The 15,126-nt window shown below is 37.5% G+C and overlaps 1 protein-coding gene across 4 annotated transcripts in view; it reads left to right on the forward strand.

Moving 5' to 3' along the window:
* Positions 1 to 4,224: 4,224 nt before the first annotated feature.
* LOC307117640 (AP-1 complex subunit sigma-2) overlaps positions 4,225 to 15,126 on the forward strand; it is a 70,416-nt gene continuing 59,514 nt past the window's right edge. For 2 of the 4 annotated variants that reach the window (XM_079802613.1, XM_079802612.1), the window contains exons 1-2: positions 4,225 to 4,343; positions 10,990 to 11,168. In XM_079802613.1, the coding sequence (XP_079658739.1) occupies positions 10,990 to 11,168 (179 nt within the window). In that variant the 5' untranslated portion in view covers positions 4,225 to 4,343. The remainder of the gene's footprint in view (positions 4,344 to 10,989; positions 11,169 to 15,126) is intronic. The other 2 variants (XM_079802611.1, XM_079802614.1) reach the window with 1 other exon arrangement.

The following is a 15,126-nucleotide window of genomic DNA, read 5'->3' on the forward strand; positions in this document are numbered from 1 at the left end:
AAGCAGAACACGCATGTGAACTCCAGCTGTGTTCAGGGCTATTATAGTTATCATGTTAATAAATGCACGTGCGATGCATCGGCTGATGTAGAGTGACAGAGTTTACGACAGTAGTAGAGGACAATACTGATTCCCAACTGTAGGGGGAGCCGAGAGCAAAAACTACCTAGTGCTGCTTTAACAATGCTTAATTATAATAATAATAATTTTGAATGATTTAGATATAATTTATGAAATTATTATACCCTTAATCAATTACACATGTATCATTTTAGTTCATCAATAATTAATAGGCACTTAGTTGAAATTAATATAAATAGCCTATATAAATAAGCTTTAAAATAAATAAATAAAGCTATAAAAATTACTACATGCAAGCTTAAATGTTCAATTCTCTCTATATATCAACTTAACTAACTTCATAACTTTTACTTGCATTGACGTAGTGAATATTTTCTTTAAGTTGTACTCTTTTATAGACAGCTCTTTTCTTCTTGCTGTGTAAATTTGTTTAAATTCTTAATATTTTTAAATCATGTAATATTCTGCAGAAGAGAGAAGTGAATCTCAGTGTTACTGATCCACAGCCTGTGATTGGCTGTTCACTGCTGATGTCACAGATCCTAAACTCAGGATCAAAGCCTGAGTTTACAGAGAAAGCTGATGATCAGCATCATGAGACCAACAAAGCCTGAATAGATTGGTTTGGTTTTATCAACTCAAAATTAATCCTGTAAACCTGAGTTTGTTAAACTACAATCATGGTACAGGCCCCAGGCCTTAAACTGTGTGTGTTGGTGTGTGTGTGTGTGTGTGTGTGTGTGTGTGTGTGTGTGTGTGTGTGTGTGTGTGTGTGTGAGTGTGTCCTAATAGGAACACGTTTATTTATCAAATGTACATCCAATCGCTACAGCAGCACTGCTAACACACATCTAGTGGGGAAAGAGCGATTATGAATAATAATTAAGCCTTTTATTCAAGTCAAAAATATAATTTAATCGACCTAAATATATTCACTATGATGTACCATCACAATATGGCGTTTGATTGGATGTCTTGATTAGGGAGAGAAGCTTTAATTAAGGCTGAACTGCTTCACCTGAGCTCAGACGAGCACAGACGCAATAAAGAGTTCCGGTGATCAACAACAGCTTCACTTCCGGTTCTGCGAATGCGGCTTGAACAGCGTCAATCATGAAAACATCATCTGATTTGAGACTGAAATCTTTGGACAAGGTTATTAAAACCGGCTGGACACGCAAGAAGAGCACCAGGAGATATTCTTCCTACATCTACAGGATTGAGAAGGTGTGTTGAAGTATATTCCCTAAAGATACTAAAGTTCTCGATTAAAAATGGCTACTTTAAATGGATATGAGCTAACTTTTCATTCTTATATTAAACGATTTATAGGTGGGTATTAATAGTTACACTAATTGATGTACAATGGTTCTTGATGATGATAATAAATAACACTAACTTGGAATTTTAATTCGAAGTAGTACTTTATGGAACAGTGCCAAATCGTATATAATTGTTTGAGTATTTTTTAAATTTTTTTTTAACCTTTATTTTAAGGAGCTGTCCACTGACGTGAGTGATGCCGTCTATTTGATGCGGCACCGGTCCGATGCGCATGCGCAGGTGGGCACCGAGGCCGCGCGCCTCTCCAAGTTCAACCGGCGGCGCGTCATCACGCAGAGAGAGCTCCAAACCGCCGCCGTGCGCGCGCTCCGGGACAAATGCGCCTGACCGCTGGAGCTAAATTATCCACTTTTAGACTTTTAAATGAATAAAGGTTTCTTTTTTTTTAAGTCTTTGTCAATTTACACTGACATTGAGCTACTACTACACTTTCACTTTGAGGTTTGCTGGGAGTTTTTGGAGAAGGGGGGGCAATTTTTCAAGGTCCCCCTACATTTCACGAGCAATTTCTACTTGGTTGTTTACTTCCAATACGTTTTACTCAACAACAAAAATAACATTGTCTTAAACCACTCTTTTAAAGTCTACACTTAGAAATATCTAAGTAAATGCAGCATAACGGCAATATCGCGCCATATTTAACACCCAATTCAATGATGGTGACATTTGATGGATTGTTTTTGAGATGAGTGTCATTTTGAGTATAAAATGAACTCAAAATATCACAATGGCAAGTTATTAAACCTACCAAAAGCAATGATAAAATACAGCTGAATAATCAACCTCAATTATTCAAACCCCAGTGCATGATGGGAGAACTAGTCTTAGAAAAGTTGTAGTTTAACTTTTATAATGCTTGTATTAAGTATTGATATAGAATTTACTATTAATTCTTGCCTGAACTAACTTTTTCATGTAGAAATTACATTTGTTTTTCTGTAGTGTTTACTTCACCACAATTTTTGATCAGTTTATGCACTTTTTTTTATAATATAGCGCAATTGTAGTATTTACCGTATTTTACGTAAAGTCGCACAACTTGCGTTGTCGAGGGAAAATGTCGCGTTTATTACATTCAGAGATGATGTAAAATGGAAGCGAATAAAACACGACGTTAACAAACACTATAAACATGTATTTCATGTCTCCTCACTACAAAATCCTTTACATTTAATATTCAAAAAAGCTGTGTAAAATAAAGTAACTTTTTTTTTATAGAGATAAAATATGAACTAGACGATACTTCAAGCTTTTTCTTATAAAGCCAGCGTTTATTTAGACAGAAGGATGTGTATATGGAGGTCGAAACCTGCAAAAACAATAAATCCACAAGTCTACAAATGTGCAAATGAATACATAAATCCACATATTCCCGCATAAATATATAGTAAAACATGCATGGAGATAATTAAATAAATAGGAATGGACAATTTTCAGGTTAGCATTTCTTTTAACATTTTTTTTTATTCTTCCCCAACATTCGTTTAATTATCTCCTCTCACATTAAATTGTTTATATATTTATGCAGGAATATGTGGATTTATGTATAGTGCTGGGGGAAAATTAATTGCGGTTAATCGGATCCAAAATAAAAGTTTGTGTTTACATAATATATGCGTGTTTACTGTGTATAATTATTACGCATATCTAAATACACACACACACACACACGTGTATATATTTAATAAATAGTGGCCTACTGTATATAGAATGTATCTTCTATATAACTATATTTAGTTTTAAACACATTTTTCTTAAATATATACATGTATAATCACGATTAATTTCCCCCAGCACTAATTTACACATTTATAGCAATATTTAAGTACAATTTTGTGGATTAATATATTTATTTGCATATATGTATTTATTGTTTTTGCAGTTTTCGTCCCCCATGGAGCATTTTCACATGCATTATTTTTTTCTTTCCCATTTCCCAGAGAAATCCGTGAGAAGTGTCCATGGCGACAATCGTCACTTGGTGGCGCTGTAACATCAGCGATGACGTCATATAAAAAGTATTTTTTGGTGATTTAAATTATTATTATTTAACTGGGACTATAAGAAAGCGCGCAGTTCATGTCCAAATCGGATAAATGCGCTTTTTCTTTTCTTTTCTTTTCTTTTAATGTCCCTTGGGCTTGGAATGAATTGAAATTAGCCTATATATATAAAACAAAATAACTAATGCATTATTTTTTAAAGTAATAATTAATAAGTTGTATAACATTTGAAACACACGTGACAACATATCAGAAATAATGTGCTTTTATTTCATATTTTATTTATAAATTTACATTTATGAAAGGTAGGCTACTCTTAACAACATACATTCTACATCATTAACGATGTATATTTAATCTGATCCAATTAAAATCTGATAAAATGAGTTCCCCAGCAACAGATATTTATACATATATTCACAGTAAACCTTTTGAAGAATACACAAAATTACACATTTTGTGCTTTAAGTGCATTATCAGAGCGCCTATAATGCGTCTAAGACATAATTATGCGACTGACAAAAAGCAATTAGGCCCTAATGACTGAATGTTCCCACCAGGCTGAACAAACGCTTTTAAATCTGACACTAAATTATTATTCCTTCTTAAAAACATGCCCACCGTTTGACAATCACCCTTCCAACAACACTGCCAGGAGGCGGGACTCCAGCGTTGACTGGCGTACGTGTCAACCAATCAAAAGCCTGCGCTACTGACTAGGCGGGGATAACGGGCTTTCTCTCGCCAATGAGAACTCCCCGAGCGAAGCCTTCGTCCAATGAGAAACTAAGCGGTCAGCTGACGCCGTTAAGCGTCTATTGTACACAAGACTCGAGCCGAGCCAGACGCGAATCACTGTGAATCCAGAACTCATGTGAATTCATCCCTCATTTACCAACGGACCTCTTCATAAAGGTATGCCGTGTGTTATTATAATAATCATCTCCTCTCGGAAAAAGCCTGACTCAAAAGCGCATTGGAGATCACATGCTTATTAGTTTAGGCATTAATTAGCTTTGCAATCAAATCTCCAGAATTTGCTCTTTGAATTAATTTATATCACTGTGCAAATACGTAAAACAAGTTCAACATAGAAATGGAGTTTGGTTATAGGGAATGACATGCATTTTTACAATAACAATAATACTAACATGCTATAAAAATAGTAAAATGTGAAAAATGTATATGTGCACTTTTACATGTTTTTTTTAATGCAGAATATATATCTATATATATCTCGCAGTAGCATTGAGGTTATTGTTGTCATGATTTTATGCCATATTAAAGGTATAGTTCACCCCAAAACATTTAAGTTGTCATTAATTACTCATCCTCGTGTTGTTTCAACCCCGTAAGACTTTTTAGTTCATTTTAGAAACACAAATAAAATTATTTTTCGATTAAATCTGAGAGCTTTCTGTCCCACAGCTGCCACTTTCCAACGCGCATCAACGTCAACTCAACGCGCATGCGTCGTGGTGGCGCTCTCGCGAACGGGAGATTAATATTTGGTAAATAAAGTGGTAAAGTGTGTGTTTTTGTGTAAACAAAGCGCTCGTGCCGATTCATTAAATCGAGGTTAAACCGTTGGAGTCACTTTAAAGGCACATTATGTAGTTTTTCGACGCTAGAGGCAGGGGCGGGTCTAGACAATTTTTCGTGGGGGGGCCAGGCTGGGGCACAGACTCAGAGAGGGGTGGCACATTTAAATACATGTAAACAGTGAACCAGTATAAATAGCCCTACACTGGAGGTAATAATACTGTATATTATTGATAACAAAACATATTATAATGAGTGAAAATGAATTAAAAATGAGCAACTTCAAATTTGATATGAAATAACAAATAACTCAACATTAGTAGAAGAACATGGGTTGTGGTAAATGCAATGCAAGCATGATTTTTTTTCCATCATAATTGTATATAGTTGTAAACAAGATGGACCAACATAATTGACAAGAGTAGAAAGGCTTTTGAGCTCAACAAGAAGCTGTAGCAGTGTTTATTCATATTTATATTACATTATAAATATATTATATTTGTTTCCCACAGGATTTTTTGAGACTATGCTGGGTAGACATTGGTCCCTCTAGGCTAGGGGTTGCTCCCCAAAAGAAAATTGTTCATTTTAAATTTAAATGCATAAATCTGGTGCATTTTGAGAGAAAAATTAAGTGACTATCCATAAAGAAATGTTTTTTGTAAACAATTTTGTACTTTAGTAGTAATTTATTTATTTATTGGTTGCATAGATATGAATGGTGATGGTATAGGGCACATAAATGATAGTTCATAAAGGGTAAAACATGGAGAGTATGCATTCAAACCATCAAAAATATACAGCAAAAGAGGTTACCTTCGTTGAATTAACTTATTTCTAGAATAATTAGTGGGGGCCTGTAATACATATTTATTATGTGAATATTTAGGCTATAGGGTCTAACTGTTCAAATTACTCATGGTTCAGTCTGTATGTGCTATATTCAGGGAAAAAATAACTACTGTCAAATAAAAATAAAGAAGATAAAAACAAATGATCTAACTATGCAAAAGCACAAATAAATACAATCAGAGCAAAGATACTTAAAAAATAAACAGTGCTTTTCAGGTTTTTCTGGTAGATCTAACATTAGTTCTCAGAAATGGAATATCAGTAATCAAATGTAAAATTGCATTGCATAGCCTATTTGACTGTATAAATTAAAGACTGTTATTAAAGGTATAAAAGCTAAAGCAGTGAGTGATTTCCTTGTCTTTTGTAGTTTGATTAACATTAAAAACACAGACAGCAGGAATATTAGTTTGCTAGAATACTCAAGACGATCATGTTGACAATTTTTGTGTGAATTTGTCCGTTTAGGCGGAAGACTTTAAAGAGAACTCAATATTTGCTCGCTATCTGAGACGCGGGTTTGCGTGCTTCGGATGAGCACACACACACACACACACACACACACTCTTCTCACAGCGCACAACTTCTCATTCGCGTCTTCTAGCTCCTGAATTGGCTTATTTTTAGTTTATTTTTGTGCTCAAATGTTTTTTTATAAGCTTTAAAGTAGAGAAACCAACCACCGCACTTCGCCGTCCGTTTGCGCCCACTATTTACTCCGATAACAACACGTGACGGTATAGTGGTTCCTCTCCAGTGCAGAGGCGCTCCACAACCACAACAACAACAGGGGGATGAGTGCAGTGGCCACTTGCATGCATACAATAAAATATAAATAAATCAATGCTCTGTAAAATATTAGTTTTAGTTAAGAAAACCGCTGGAACTACTTGTAAAGAATTAATACTGACAAGTCCAACAACATATTACCTTCCGACTCTGATGGGTGGGGGGGCACTTGGGGTGGCCAATTACATTTTGGGGGTGGCCCGTGCCACCCCAGGCCCCCCTCTGGCCCCGCCCCTGGCTAGAGGTCGCCTATTCAACGTCGCGATTGAGCGGGGAATCATGGGAGTTGTAGTTTTCAACTCACAGCCGGTGGGGTCGAAATCATGTACACACATGAGATTACCAGACCAACAGCGCACACACAAACCGCCGTAAAGAGTCAAATACACTTACATTGTGTCAAAATGTCCATCTTTAGTGTGCGTTTACATAAACACAGTCGGTTATGTCTTACATGAATGTAAATAGTGCAATAGTATGCGTCATGGTATGTGTAATAATAGTATATCGGATGAAACCTAACACACTGCTGTCTGTCACTTTTGTAGCTTTAATTGTAAGGATTTACCTGTTTAATGTAGGCTTGTAAATAGTTAAGACTATTTAAAATGCATAATTTTTCTACTAAAAAAATCCTATGGTTACCTAAACTTAAGTGCAGTTAGTATGAGATCTAAACATTGGTTAAAACGAACGGTGGAGATCGTTTAAATATCACAATTTTATGTGTGTGTTGATCAGTGTTAAAGGAAAATAAATGTCTAAATGATATCTTTTGAACGATGCACTGCCGATTTTTAATGTCTTGTACAAGTCAGGATGGGCAAGTGAGCGATGCTTGGCAAGGTTTGACGGTCCTTTGTCAGTTTTATAAGCAAAGCAATTCCAAATTTCGCTTTTACTAATCTCTTTATTAATTCGTTGTGGGCGTGTTGAGTGAGATTCAGATCTCGTCACATTTGCCAGTTTCGAGTCAGTTTGGATGATCTGCAGTGTTAATTTTGATTTAGTTTTAGTCATAGTCTTTTGACTAAAATGCCATTTAGATTGTCATATTTTAGTCACCTGAATTGTTTTTAGTTTTAGTCGACTAAAATCTAATGAGTTTAGTGAAATTGTAATGCATTAATTGAGCATTTAAGCGTTACATAACCGACTGAATACATGTCAAAATTCACTTTTTTGTTTGTTAGTTTTTTTTTTTAAACGTCTGTATAGTTTTTATAATGCTGTATTTCTGTTTAGTTAGTATATCAGGTTAAGCTGAAGCTTTAAATAAGTTTTAAGTTTATTTTTTATTTTGTATTTCAGTTAACATTTAATTGATTTCAAGTAATTCATATTTTTTTACACAATGGCACTTTACACTCTCAAGACCCTTAAAAGACACTAAAGACTAAAGTTACAAAGTCCATCTCACTACAGCGGCTCTACAATAACTTTATGAATCGACGAGAATAGTTTTTGTGCGCAAAAAAACCCTAAATAACGACTTATATAGTGATGACGATTTCAAAACACGGCCTCATGAAGCTTCAAAGCGTTATGAATCAGTGAGTCGAATCAGCAGTTTGAATCGCCAAATTTCAGCAGTTTGGCGGTTTGACACGCGATCCGAATCATGATTCAGCTCACTGATTCATAACTAGGGATGAAACGATTACCGGTTTCACGATAAACCACGATAAAATTTAGTGACGTTAGTAATATCATATAAAATTGTATTATCATTAAAACCGCGTGTGATTATCACGGTTGTGAAAACTCGCGGTAAATCCTGTGTAGTCAGCGTCAGTCTGGCGCAGCACAGCTGTTTTTTGAATGAGAATAAATGGCAGAAGCAGTGACAGCACTTCTGGGGATTGTTCAGCCTCTAAAAGGACCAAATCTGAGGTGTGTCATATTTTGGCTTTTACAAAAGTCCTGAGGGAAACTTAATCTAAGATGGTCACCTTGTCTGCAGAACATGCCAGAAGAGAGTCGCTGTAATAGAGGAAACACTTCAAAACTACGAACTACGCAAGGCAAGTGGACTTTGACCTCAATACCAAAACTACATCTGGGAAATAATAACGTGAAGCGAACGAACAAATTTAGTCAAGACTAGGGGGACATTTAAGGGATAATAATCAGGGCTTGACATTAACAACCGCCATTTGCGGGTGTAACGTTATTTCGGCTGCACACAAGCCACTCTGGCTGTTGAACTTATCATAGTCTTCTCAAAAGCCATCTGTTATAATCGCGTTGCGCATTATAATCACTCACACGTGTTTCTATTGAGTTTATGAATGCAATATCTCATTATCAGAGGCGTTCAGATTAGCAGAGTTTTGTTCAGAGCGCGCGCCGCTGTCAATCACTGAAATCTGCACTAAAAGCAGAGATAAACGTGCGATGTATGCAGGAGATTCATTCATCATCCAGTGGTTGTACTGTTTTTGTTCTATTTCAGCAGCGAAAATGGTTTTAAAAACCCAGCAGAACCACAGCGCATCTGATATGACTGGCATAACGCTGGCGAATTTAGGGACCGTCTGTAAAGTTACACACAACATTAGTAACGTTACACACGTTTCAAACTTCAATAGCATTTGAAGAGAATGACAGTCATTAAAACTGACTGTAAAGTGATCATCTAGGTGTCAGGTATGATGCACACATTTTGATATTTAATAAAATAAACTGTCAAATCATATGGAAATATGGATATGCATTATTTCACTAGGATACTTTTTGGGCTCTAACACAAAATATGCTAGATTTAAATGCATCATTGCTGAACACTGTAAATATATTCTCAAGCAATATTCTCATCAGAGATAATATTAGAGATTATATTTACGACAAATTATTATTATTTATGCGTTATGCGTTGCTATTGACGACGGCCATTAAGGAAGGAAATCCCACAGAATCTAGCTTAAAAAAGTGCGTAGAGCTGCTTTAGTTATTTGTTGTTTGTTGATTTTCAAATATAAAACTTGTTGAAATGTTTTAAGTGTGTGCATCTGTTCTTTTTGAACACTTTCATCTCGTTTGAACAAAACCGTGATAATATTGATAACCGTGATAATTTGGGTCACTATAATCGTGATGTTAAATTTCCATACCGTTTCATCCCTACTCATAACGCTCTGAACCGCTGAATCGACTCACTGATTCATAACGCTCTGAACCGCTGAATCGACTCACTGATTCATAACGCTCTGAACCGCTGAATCGACTCACTGATTCATAACGCTCTGAACCGCTGAATCGACTCACTGATTCATAACGCTCTGAACCGCTGAATCGACTCACTGATTTATGGGGTTTTTTGCGCACAAAAACTATTGTCGTCTCTTCATAAAGTTATTGTAGAGCCGCTGTAGTGAGATGGACTTTGTAACTTTAGTCTTTAGTGTCTTTTAAGGGTCTTGAGAGTGTAAAGTTGAGCCAATGGAGGCCTTTCAGAGCATCAGATTTACACTAAAATATCTTAATTTGTGTTCTGAAGATGAACAAATGTATCATGGGTTTGGAACAATGAATGAATTTTCATTTTTGGGTGAACTATCCCTTTAATTTGCTGTGGCTTATTATTTAAACGAGTGTTATTAGGCTCTTATTTACCATTGGTCAGATCATGTTTGGTCTCTGATCTCCTGTCCTAGCCTGACGTCGTCATACTCAACTCTAGTCAGAATATGAGTCTGATCTGCTCCGTTGGGCTGTGATTATGGGGCGTGTTTCAACCCAACCAGGAAAGACCTCAATTGGATAGACCTACAACCAATCAGAGCAACGGAGCGACGCATAACGTTAGTTGTCAAATGTCAGCAGAACTCAACTGCACTGTGTTGCCAAGTCCACGGGTTGAAGCGACCCCAATTATGGGATATACAGACCCAGGAATGCGATTTTTATCTGCCAGCCCTGCCAAAATAACACATATTTTACCCCCCAAATGCCTTTTTTCCCGGAGAACCCCCCTGGAAAGCTATTGGGCTTGTTTTTGGCTAGTTTTGAGGAATGTTAGCAATTGGGCGGGTTTTGTTGTAAAACTTGGCAACCCTGTACCTGCACGCACGCTGGAATAAGTAGCCTAGCGTTAGAAGAAAAAGATGAGTGTAAACGGTCTTTGCCGGTGTTGTAAAAAAAATAATTTAAGGATACACAGAGTTTACTTACCAACACCATCATCATTTCTGAGAGAAATAGTAAAGGTGAACGCATATATGAACAAGTTCTCCGTTTAGGATTAGAACAAACTCAACCCAAGAGCCTTCGATGACGTGGATGATTACGTTACTGTTTATCATCTGTCCATCATCGTCTAAAGCCCGCCCTGATGATTTCATTGGTCCAAACAGCTTCTGTTTTCTGTTCCCGTCAGATGCAGTTCATGCTGTTGTTCAGCAGGCAGGGGAAGCTCCGTCTGCAGAAATGGTACGTTCCTCTGTCCGACAAGGAGAAGAAGAAGATCACACGGGAGCTGGTGCAGACGGTTCTGGCCCGCAAGCCCAAGATGTGCAGCTTCCTGGAGTGGAGGGACCTTAAAATTGTGTATAAAAGGTGAGAGGAGCGGCTGTGAAGTTGTGCATTGTTTTATACTTCAACTAAGGAAGAAACACCACGTAAACCCGTTTAATCTGAGTGACTGTAAGTCATCCATTTTGAACACGGGATTCTTTTTTCGAAACATTGTGTCCCATGATTGTGACAAATGAAGTTAAAGTGGTTTCTGGACATTCACAATCACTGCAACATTGCAAAATAATAATTAAAGGATTAGTTCACTTTTAAATACACTTTTGCTGATAATTTCCTCACCCCCATGTCCTCCGAGATGTCCATGTCTTTCTTTCTGCAGTTTTTGGATGAAAACAGTCCAGGGTTTTTCTCCATATAATGGACTTCAATGGGCTCCAAACGGTCCAAATGTCAGTTTCAGTGCAGCTTTAAACGACACCAGATGATGAATAAGGGTCTGATCTAGCCAAACCATCAGTTTCTGAGAGAAACCCAGCAGTATTTATGCTATTATTTTACCTCTTATCAGACGAACGTGATCATCTCTGAGCTCCGCCATAACTTCCGGCAAGTGAGGTCAAAATACGAGCGTGGTCATAGATATATCAATAGTAGATGCCTCATTCTACTGATCCATGCAGTCGCTAATGAGGCATCTACGTATACATCTATGACCACGCTCGTATTTTGACCTCACTTGCCGGAAGTTATGTCTGAGCTCAGAGATGATCACGCTCGTCTGATAAGAGGTAAAATAATAGCATAAATACTGCTGGGTTTCTCTCAGAAGCTGATGGTTTGTCTAGATCAGACCCTTATTCATCATCTGGTGTCGTTTAAAGCTGCACTGAAACTGACATTTGGACCGTTTGGAGCCCATTGAAGTCCATTATATGGAGAAAAACCCTGGACTGTTTTCATCCAAAACCTTCATTTCTTTTCGACTGCAGAAAGAAACACATGTGCTGCGTCCCAATTCGCATACTATCCGTACTAAATAGCATTCGAAAAAATAATTAGTATGTCCCAAATCTTAGTATGTTGAAAAAAGTATTCCAAAGATTCCCGGATGGTTTACTATTTCCGGTCAGAATCCGAAGTGCAGATCGATGCGCACTCTAACGGCTGATATTACCCACAACCCATTGCGAGATGGACGAGGATTCGATTAGAACTACAAACGCGGATAAAAAGTGTTAAAAAACTACAAACATGACGGTTCCGCGAGTCTGACGGTTAAGTGGAGAGGATTAGATAAAGTGGTTTGAGTGAGCAATTATCAGTATTTAACCTGACGAAAAGATATTTATTCAATATTATCCACATTATATTTCACCTGCAGCAGCATTGAGAACTTTTGTAATGATACGTTTGGCCATTAACTTTGCAAACACATGAGAGGAGTCTCTGCATTAAAGACCCACGAAAGGCAGATCAACGAGCGACTGCATTTCTCTCCGATACGGTAGGAGATTAAACTGAAAGTGGAGGATTTGAACTGTGACGATGATTGACAGGGCAGTTTAAACGGTGACGGGACGCACGGAACAGAGTCCGTTAAAGATGACGAAGTAGTCCCAAAGCTTGCATACTCTTCTGCTACACACTCAAAAGTATGTACTTTTTCTTCACAAAAAGAGTACGTAGTATAAGTAGGCGAATTGGGACGCAGCCTCAGTGTTTCTGAATTAATCTCTATGACTCTCATTCATGAATCATTCATTCAAACTCTTGAATGAATGATTCAATGACTCAATCATAAAGACTTCACTTGTTTCAATACTGGATGAATCAGCGTTTTCGAACGAATCTCTTGAATAAATGAATGAATGATTCAATGACTCACTCATAAAGACTTCACTTGTTTCATTACTGGATGAATCAGCGTTTTCGAACGAATCTCTTGAATAAATGAATGAATGATTCAATGACTCACTCATAAAGACTTCACTTGTTTCATTACTTGATGAATCAGCATTTTCGAATGAATCTCTTGAATGAATGAATGAATGAATGAATGATTCAATGACTCACTCATAAATCCTTCACCTGTTTCATTACTGGATGAATCAGTGTTTTTGAACGAATCTCTTGAATGAATGATTCAATGACTCACTCATAAAGACTTCACTTGTTTAATTACTGGATGAATCAGCGTTTTTGAACAAATCTCTTGAATGAATGATTCAATGACTCACTCATAAATCCTTCACCTGTTTCATTACTGAATGAATCAGTGTTTTTGAACAAATCTCTTGAATGAATGATTCAAGGACTCACTCATAAAGACTTCACTTGTTTAATTACTGGATGAATCAGCGTTTTTGAACGAATCTCTTGAATGAATGATTCAATGACTCACTCATAAATCCTTCACCTGTTTCATTACTGGATGAATCAGCGTTTTTGAACGAATCTCTTGAATGAATGATTCAATGACTCACTCATAAAGACTTCACTTGTTTCATTACTGGATGAATCAGCGTTTTTGAACGAATCTCTTGAATGAATGATTCAATGACTCACTCATAAAGACTTCACTTGTTTAATTACTGGATGAATCAGCGTTTTTGAATTGGGACTCAGCCATGGACATCTTGGATGACATGAGGGTGAGGAAATTATCAGCAACAGTTTATTTAAAAGTGAACTAATCCTTTAACTAAACCAATTACTGAATCAAAACTAAACCAATTACTGTGCTCGTGACTCTTTAGCTCCGCCCACTGATCGCCTCCACGGACTCGGCTGTTTTCAGAAAGAATCTGTGCAGTGTATCTGTCTTTTATAAATCTGATAAAACTAAAGACTATTGTGAGATATGAAGGATCAACACGACTCTATAGATGCTCAAGATTAACACGAGACAGTTTAAGTAACGAAAGTCTTTTTAATGCTTTCAGTTTTAGTTAAAGACATTGAGTGCATTTTGAGAGATTCTGTTTGATCAGTGTGTTTTCTGGGTTTGGAATGATCGTGTGTGTGTGTGTGTGTGTGTGTGTGTGTAGCCACTTAGAAAGAGGTTAATGAAAAAATATCTTGGCTACTAATTTAACCAATGCTGTGGGCGTGAAAAACTCCTTCCTGGATGTCTTTTAAATATTAGCTCAAGTTTTGCTTCAGTTCTAGAGCGTCTTGTCACGTGATTGGCTGGATTTGGTCATGATGACATCAAGCCAACATGAAGTTGCATTGGCAGCCCGTTTTGATTTCTTTTGGAATAACGTCCACCATAAGATCAGGAACATGTTTTAAGAGAGACTGCACTGGAGAGAAGTTGTTGAAATGTTCACACACACACACACACACACACACACACACACACACACACACACACACACACACACACACACACACACACACACACACACACACACACACACACACACACACACACACACACACACAGACACACAGACACACACACACACAGACACACAGACACACAGACACACACACACACACACAGACACACACACACACACAGACACACACACACACAGACACACACACACACACACACACACACACACACACACACACACACACACACACACACACACACACACACACACACACACACACACACACACACACACACACAAGCTCGTTTACAGGCACAGACTGAGATGGGGATTGGTTTGGGAATCGGATGTTTCCCGTCTCTGGAATGCAGTGTTTCAGAAGCATCAGCTCATGTCGTGTGTGTCACTGTGTCCTGTAAACAATCACATGTTCTCCTCATGCGAGTGTGACTGTGTGTGTGTGTGTGTGTGTGTGTGTGATCAGGATGAAGGCGATCATACGTTGAAATCAGGGTGTTTCCATGGCAGCGGAAATAGGGGGTACAGAGACATTGACCTGAAAACTGACACACACACTCACACACTCTCTCATACACAAAGACACACTCTCACACACACTCTCACACACACACACACACACACGCTCACGCACTCACGCGCACACACACACACTCTCTCTCCAACCCTCACACACA

The sequence above is a fragment of the Gobio gobio genome, assembly GCF_949357685.1.
Source record: "Gobio gobio genome assembly, chromosome: 21".
Taxonomy (NCBI): domain Eukaryota; kingdom Metazoa; phylum Chordata; class Actinopteri; order Cypriniformes; family Gobionidae; genus Gobio; species Gobio gobio.